The 8,747-nt window shown below is 47.7% G+C and overlaps 1 protein-coding gene across 1 annotated transcript in view; it reads left to right on the forward strand.

Moving 5' to 3' along the window:
• Positions 1–4,692, forward strand: part of PUDP (pseudouridine 5'-phosphatase) — a 72,059-nt gene extending 67,367 nt beyond the window's left edge. Inside the window, exon 4 of the mRNA XM_069464094.1 lies at positions 3,184–4,692. Coding sequence (XP_069320195.1) covers positions 3,184–3,360 — 177 coding nt within the window. The 3' untranslated portion in view covers positions 3,361–4,692. The remainder of the gene's footprint in view (positions 1–3,183) is intronic.
• Positions 4,693–8,747: the final 4,055 nt, after the last annotated feature.

The raw sequence follows: 8,747 nt of genomic DNA on the forward strand, positions 1-8,747 counted from the left end.
GCCTAACAACAGTAACGATCATGGTTACCTCCCTTCAATGCACCATTCTCTATACTTTTTCGAGTCTCCCATAATTTACCTACCACATTTCTTATCCATGGCGTGTAATATTGTAATATTTCAGGTATCGATGCCATCTTTGCATTAGTAATTCTAACATGAAGTGAGGACAGATTACGAATCAAACATCGGTGAATTAGCGCTGAAAACAGTAAAGATGTGGCAAGGAGCCCATGTGGGCCACTCCCCTGGGTCAGTGCTGTGACAGGGCAGTGCTCTCTGTTCGCTCCTGCTGTCCTCACTTAGCTTCTTGTACCTCCTTCTGTGGCATCTGGAAAGCACTGTCCGGCGTGAGGGGACACGTGGTGTCCTCGTCACCTGTAGCCCAGATCCCTGTGGGTGAGGGCAGATGTCCTGGGCGCCTCCCTTTGGACCTCTTGTGGCAGTGTCCACTTGTGAGCCACCCACTCCCATCCCAGCCACCGGCCGTGCTCCGCGGAAGCAGCCTTACACGAGGACAGAATAAAAGCTGCTTTTGTGACTTTAGCCAAACAGAGTTACCCCGGGGGATAAAGAAAATCCCTTCCTCCCCCCCAGCCCGTATTTCACAGGTGGACTGCAAAGCCTCAGAATCCCCAGAGAAGGGGACGGGTATTTCAGAATGCCGCTTGACATTTAGATGCCTAGCTCTGGGCCTGGATAAAAACGGTTGAAGGCATTTAGAGTGCAATCAAGTCATAACCTTAAAAAGACCGGGACAGAAATATCACAGACAGGTAGTCTCTGAATCAGAGAGCTGAGAAAACCAACCTGGACAGTCCAAGTGCAGTCACTTCCCCTCCACCCAGAGGGAAGCCAGTGTCTCAAAGGAGCAGAGCCCGGGGGGCTTCAGCAGCTGTCGGAAGGGAGGTACCAGGACCGGCTGCCGTGGCTTGCCTGGAGCTGGGGGGCTGGAGCACTGGCCGTCCCGCTCCCCGGTCACCCTTCGGTTCTGAGCTAAGCGGAGCAGCAGGGCAGACGGCTCACTCTGAAGGTGATGTGGCGTCCACACGCCATCACGGTGGGACTGAACTCCCTCCTGGTGTGGCCCTGTCGGGTGACTTGGCAAATGGCATGTCTTAGGCCCACGTGGAAGGAAAGAATGGGAGATAGAAGGAAAAGGGGAGAGAGAGGAAGAAAGGAAATAAAGTCATTTTGCTTGCTACAGTTCAGACCACAAGTAATTCAGACTGTGTGTGAGAGAGAGTTTCCCAGTGCCCTGAAAGCGTCCGAGCATGCAGAGCCGCTCCAGTCAGACCTGGGTCTGAGCCCTTTGCGGGACGGCAGCCTCAGAGCATGCAGGGCTGCTCCAGTCAGACCTGGGTCTGAGCCCTCTGCGGGACGGCAGCCTCAGAGCATGCAGGGCTGCTCCAGTCACACCTGGGTCTGAGCCCTCTGTGGGACGGCAGCGTCAGAGCATGCAGAGCTGCTCCAGTCAGACCTGTGTCCGAGCCCTTTGCGGGACGGCAGCGTCAGAGCGTGCAGGGCTGCTCCAGTCACACCTGTGTCTGAGCCCTCTGCGGGACGGCAGCCTCAGAGTATGCAGGGCTGCTCCAGTCACACCTGTGTCTGAGCCCTTTGCGGGACGGCAGCGTCAGAGCATGCAGGGCTGCTCCAGTCAGACCTGTGTCTGAGCCCTTTGCGGGACGGCAGGGTCAGAGCATGCAGGGCTGCTCCAGTCAGACCTGTGTCCGAGCCCTTTGCGGGACGGCAGCGTCAGAGCATGCAGGGCTGCTCCAGTCAGACCTGTGTCTGAGCCCTCTGCGGGACGGCAGCGTCAGAGCATGCAGGGCTGCTCCAGTCAGACCTGTGTCCGAGCCCTTTGCGGGACGGCAGCGTCAGAGCATGCAGGGCTGCTCCAGTCAGACCTGGGTCTGAGCCCTCTGCGGGACGGCAGCGTCAGAGCATGCAGGGCTGCTCCAGTCACACCTGTGTCTGAGCCCTTTGCGAGACGGCAGCGTCAGAGCATGCAGGGCTGCTCCAGTCAGACCTGTGTCTGAGCCCTTTGCGGGACGGCAGCACCTCGGGTCTCTGAGGATGCATGGGGCGGGGGAGATAGTGTTTGTAACAAAAGGCAAGGGGCTGAAGGCAGAGATGAGTAGAGGGCTGAAAGCCCCAACCTGGAAGGCTCCCGGAGCCCCAGGCCATGGGTGGAGGAGGACGGGGACAGAGGAGCCTCCAGCCACCGGGACACAGCGGGGAGGGCCCCGCTCCTTTCACAGGTGTCTGGGCCCCCACAGCATGTCTGCTGAGAAGCACCAGGAAGCGTGTTCTCACGTGCAGTGTGTGAAACCCCAGAGCCAGAGGGAAGAAACTTCCCAGGTGCACGTTTTCCTGAGACGGAGGGCGAGAGAAAGATGCCACATGGGACTGTGCTTGGTTTTTGCCATTCAGCAGACGTCAGGGTGTCTTGTTCTGAGGGAGGCCTCATGTGAAACTTGCTGTAATGCTGTTGACACAGTGGCACATTTAGGAGCTCGCTGACCAGGACAGCGTGCAGACACCCCGTCTGAAATGTGGTGTCTAAGCAAAGAGAGCGCAGAGGTTTTGGGTGTCACCGTGCCAGTAATCCCAGCAGTAAAGTGGATTTGCATGATCATCCAAAAGGGAGAGCACACGGGGACCACATCTTTGTGCTCACGAGATTGTTGTCCCATAACACTGACACACACAGGAACTGAATGTTTGAACGAAAACACCCTAACCACTTACTTTTCAAACAACAGCACATCCAACATGAGCAGCTCTGAAGTGGTTTTACATTTAAGAGGACTGAGTTTTATTTTTGCAGTTGCCTCTCATGCTCTGAATGTTCAATGATGGATTGAACAGATTGTTGTGATCCGAATAAAATAAAGTTTTAAGCCGACAGCACCGACTCCCCGCACAGCTGTGCTTCCTTTCGGGAATTCCCTGCCCGTGATGGAGATCTACTCCCCTTTGCAAGACCCGTGGTGGGCGCTCCCGGAAGCCGGGAGGGACGGCATGCTGTCCTCACCGGCTCTGTGCGCGGGGACGCCGCCACCGTATCTCGGTCTCGTTTTGCACAGTTGCAAAGCTGATGGGGTGACGGTCACAAGCACCACCTCATCTAGATGTCTGGTTACACGAAAGGCCATCTCGACTCTCTTTCTCTTCCCACAGTGCCTTGTGTTTGAAGATGCTCCCAATGGGGTGCAGGCGGCCCTGGCAGCCGGGATGCAGGTGGTCATGGTTCCAGACGGACACCTGAGCCGCGACCTGACGGCAGAGGCCACGCTGGTGCTGGATTCCCTGCAGGACTTCCAGCCCGAGCTGTTCGGGCTGCCCCCCTACGAGTGAGGGAGAGCGTGTCCTGCGCTGCCCGCCCACGCCGGGACCACGCTGCTGGGCAGGCCACAGCACCCCCACCACAGCCTGCATATTGGTCCTGGCCCTCTGAAATTTGCCTTTTCTTCCTGTTGGCTTGGCCCACTCCGTAAAGTGTGATAGAACATGGTTTGGCAGTTGAGCGAAAACCAAGTAGAGACAGCCCAGAACAAAGGTGAAACTTGAATGACCATCTGAAAAATCGAGCTGGTGTAGCGTGTGATAGACAAGCGAGTAGACATGCGTGCCTGTGTATACCAGTGTGCTAACGTGTGTAGGCATTATGTATATATATGAAGGTATACATATATATGCATGCATGTATGTGTAGAATGTATACCTCTCCAAGACCAAATAAGTTATATTTGTGTTCGTTTTATTTTAGTTTTTTCTGAACACTTGACTGGGAAATGTAAACTATGTATACATATGTGTATATGGTTTTGTGTATATATGTGTATACATATATGTTATTTTTTATATATTGTACACTGTTTCACTCTTCTGTGTAGTGATAATTAACATGCAGGAACAACTGACGCAGTGAGATGTTAATTCTGTCTGGTTTGTAATCTGAGTGGGAAAGCCATGTTTTTCATGAGTATTAAGAAGTAATTCTCCTTATTAGCTACTATTAAAATTCTTTTTGTGACCTCAACGTATCTCTTCGGGTCTCTACTCATTGACCAACTCTGAGCCACTGTTTTATAGCTCATCAGTAGTTTATTTTGAGTGTGAACATGACCATAGCGTTTATCTTGTATCTCCATCCGTAGCCACATCGGAGAATGTTCTCTACCTCAGAAAAACCACTTCCTTTTTTAAAGAATGGTGATTGTCTACATTTCGTTGATAGAAATAGAATTTTAGTTAAGAATATACATTTGATGAGACCGAGAGCCACCGGACGCTTGGAATAATTTGTCAGACGTTACACTTTTGCGGTTAATCCCTTTTATAGATTTACTCAGCCTTTGGAATTTGTCTCTGATTTGTTAGGGGAAAATGGTGAAAGCCATGAAAACGGGGTGAAGGGCACCGCGGGGCACACCCTTCCTGTGGCCTCTGCCCTTTGTCCTCCTGCTCCTCCTCTGGACTCCGGACGAGCCACGGGGGTTCATGCGCTTGTCTGGTGCAGCAATTGTGTATGGGTGGGTGGGCTTTGCACCGCTCAGCAGTTCCTTCCTGCATTCCTGCCGGCCCCTGTGCACCTTCAGATCTCCTTCAGACCACTCGTAACGTCTTGCTGTTGCCCTCACGACTTAGCTTACTAGAATCTTCTTCATCTTTTTCATATTTGGATGACAGTCGTGATTTTACCTTTTTCTAAAAAAAAAAATTCTCTAACAGAGGTAAAACATAAATGTGACTAATTGACTTTTTGTTTTTATTAACCCAAACAGTACTGAAACTGTAAAAGGAGATTTACATGTTTTATGTGAACTGTGGTGTCTTTGCATACAGCGAATAAAGGCTTTCAGTGAAAAGGTCGCTTGTTTGATCTGGGATGTATCTTGTGCTTTCGTGGTATTTCTGTTCATGTTTTCTAATCACTAACTCATTTTGCGTGGGTGAGACAGAGGTTTGATGTGGATCTAAATGAAGTAGATCTACATCCGGGTACGTTTCTTACAGGGTAAATCTGACCTCAAGTGTGGTGGTGGTGTTTTAACCAAGGCGGCATCCAAGTTCTTATGTTTTTGCACAAAGGAAAAAATGCCAATGTTCGGGCAAAACACATACATTCTTTTTTATTCTTCCACATCAGCCAGATTGCTTCCATGCATTTTAGGGCTGTTACTCCACTGAATAACTCATTGCTTTTACAGAGGAATGATACTGAAAATTTATACCGGAAGGACACATGCCAAGAGAATTTAGAGAGTAATTGTTATACTTTCTTAGCTCATTTACAGTGTGTCAGGGACATGCCGTGGTTAGTAGAATGTATGCACTTGTGCCCCAGCTGGCCACTAACGTTTGCTTATGTGTTGTAGGCTCTTAGGAGGATCTGTGATACTGATGACAGTGTCTGAGAAATGGTACCATCAGTCTCTTCTTAATTCCACCTACGTGAAACATGCTCAGCACTTCTAAGAACGTACTGATTACTACTTATTGGAGTTTTTTTCCCACCTAATAAGTCCTCGGTTGGAGTTTGATTTATATAAAAGATCTGGAAGACGCCTGTTTTACACTTGAAAGAATTGACCTCCTAAGGGGTAGGAATGATTTCTGGTATGCAGCAGTACTCAGTGTCTAGGTACTGCCCTTCACATTTCTTTGATTACAGTTGACAGTTGGATGCTGAATTCAGCATGCGTCGAATGCTGTTTCTAAATTGTGAAAAACAAATTTGCAATTATCACAAGTTGTGTAATGAAAAACGATGAGTTTTCACCTGTGTGTCATAACTTTTCTGCTGAACACTGCTCTGCAGTCTACACTCCACTCCACTCCACTCCACAGGGAGTGGTCGGAAACTCACCCGTCTCACACGAGACTCTCTCACCTGAGTCCCACAGGAGCAGTCTCTAGAACTATCTTCTGCAGAGAGAAAATGAAGTGTTAAAGACCAAGGGATTATTACTGTTTCAAAGTCTGTAGTGTTCTCCAGTGGCTTTTGTTGATGGAAGCTACTTGGTTTATAAAGGATATTGGGGAAGGTATTGTTGATGGAAGAGCTCACATTGGCTCTGAAAGCACATCTTCAGGATGTCTGAAAATACTCTAGTTCTCAGGGAATCTCTTGAATAGATAATATCTTGTACACAGAGCACTGGGTTTTTTTTCTCCTTCATTAGCCACAGAATATTTTCATGGGTTGTAACTGTTTTCATCAGAAAAACTGTTATCTAGATTGAATTAATTCAAGAAATACTGTTTGCCTATTATTTGCCAGCCATTGTAGACATACAAAACTAAATAAGAATGTAGCTTAGAGTGTTTGTCTTGTTAAACCTCAGTCCCAAAATGTTTAAATTGGTTTCCAGATCTTTTTACAGCACCATGGTTAGCATTGTGTCTGCGTGACAAGGGACAGAGAGAAATGTTGAAATCTTCAGTGACAGCATCGTGTTTCCTGGTGTGATTTCATTGTTCCTCAAATTAACTACTTTTCTCTGTGCATTTTTTGACCCAAGGTGTTCTGGAAGGATTAAGTACCTCCTTCACTTTCCTTGGTTCCCAACAGTTCGACAGGGGCTTGTCAAGAAATAGTTTTGAGACTGTAAAATCATCACGTTTTAGTATAAACGCATTGCTTTTTGTTCATTGCACATGCTCATAATTTTCAAGTTCTACATGGATTTCAACGACATGGCATAAGAAATGGTTTTTTTTTCCATTAAAATGCCCCTCAATATTTACCACAATGTTAATAATGTTATTTCTCTGGGGGATAAAATGTATTTAGAAAACTATTTTTAAGAATCCTAGTGTTCTCTGATGTCTCTGAGCGAGGAGGAAGCCTTGGGAAGGGAACAGTCGTATACGTGTACTATTTATTTTAAAACCTTGTCCAAGGCATGGAGAGTTCACATATTAATGCAAAGTCACTTAAAAGGTGTGTTTTCAAACTTCGCTTTAGGAAAGAATCAGCATGCAGTCCCTATTTGAAGTGAAAGTAAATTGTGAATAGATAGATGCTTAACTAATAGGATAAAGAATGCCTTTTTCTTCATAAACCAAGAGTCAGTGTTGTACTTAGTGTTAAAGTAGTCATTCCATTCCTCTCTCCTTGGCTCATAGATGGCTGTCTTCTCCCTGTGTCCTCACGTGGTCGTTCCTCTGTGTGTGTCTGTGCCCTCATCTCTTATAAGAACTGCAGTCCTGTTGGATCAGGGCCCACCCTAGTGACCTCATTTTACTTTAATGACCTCTTCACAGGCCTTTTCTCCAAATACAGTCACTTTGGGGGTTAGGGCTTCAATATACGAATTTGGGGGGGACACAGTTGAGTCCATAAGACAGACAGACAAAAATTCTTACTATCAATTATTCTTTTAGGAACTGAAGTCAGTGAATAATGCCATTTAATGTTTACATATATGTGTCTGATGATGGCAAGTTTTCTCAGTTGTTTGTCTGACAATGTCTATTTGACTACTCTTTACTGAATTCTGGTCTGAGAATTATTTTTTTTATGTTTTAAAGATACAGTTTCCTTGTTGTGTGACTTTCATATTTTCAGTTGGAGAGCCAGGCTGTCGGTCTTACAGTTACACCTCTGAGGGTGGTCTGTCTCTTCTCTAGCTACCGTCCGGACATTGTTGTAGGTCTTTGGTGGGCTGAGGTGTGCCTTGCTTTGTTTTGATCTTGTTTGGACTTTGTAGTTCCTCCTGAGTCTGTGGTTTGTTTTAGGTCTGACTAAATTTCTCAGCCATTATCTTTTCGAATAGAGCCTGGGTCACTTCCATACTATAATACCAAACAGAGGAAAGGTGAATTCCAAGCAGTCCGTATAATCAGTAAGTCATGCCCAGGCGTGGGCTGTGCCACCACATGAGGTGATGTGGGGACTGGGAAGCTCGAATCAGATATGTGCACCTCACGAGAGTTAGCTTTCCAGATTAGGCCGGAAGCCAGCCACACCGATGCTAACCGCGCAGAGACCAACCCCCTGCCTGCCGGGCACTAAGTCTGTCAGTAATCAGAAATGCAGAGAACGCAGAGAATCACAAACCAGGGCTGTGCCCAAGGCCCAGGACAGAGCACCAGCACAGCCTGCCTCCCTGAAGGGAACCGTTCCTTCATCTCTACTCAGGGTGCCTGTTCTTTGTCTAATACGAAGGCAGCACCGAGAACCACTCAGCCCGCCGTTCTGTGGGAAAGTGCTGACATAGAGAAGGAAGGCAAGGATTCAAGACAGTTGCTGAAATATGGAAAATCTCATGGGAAACACTTTTAATTAGTACAAAGTATTCACATACGCTGATCACTAGAAAATCACAGAATACTCTAAATTTCTGCAGAAGTAGGTTGTCTAGGAGTTGTCGCATTCTGATGGCACGCTGGGTTTTTTGTGAGCGTACACTCCCGGGCCTTGGCTGTGCCCCTCTGCATGTCATTGCCCACCTTCCAGTGGCTGAGGGGACCCTTGACATCCCCGCGTCTTACCTCCGAGGAAACTGAGGCATGATTAGGTCATGCGATTTCCAAGGCCACTCATGAGGTGGTGGAGCTGAGCGTGAAAGTTATAAGTTGTATCCACTTCCTGCTCCAGGAAACGTAATCATTCCCAACATCATTATCTCCAGCCATTGGGTGGGAAAGAAATGATATTCTCGGTAATGAGAGTAGAAGAGGATGTCTCATGTTCCACTGACACGTTCCTGATGTAGACCCAAGTCTTGTGGGGC

The sequence above is a fragment of the Eulemur rufifrons genome, chromosome 30 (genome assembly GCF_041146395.1).
Source record: "Eulemur rufifrons isolate Redbay chromosome 30, OSU_ERuf_1, whole genome shotgun sequence".
NCBI lineage: Eukaryota > Metazoa > Chordata > Mammalia > Primates > Lemuridae > Eulemur > Eulemur rufifrons.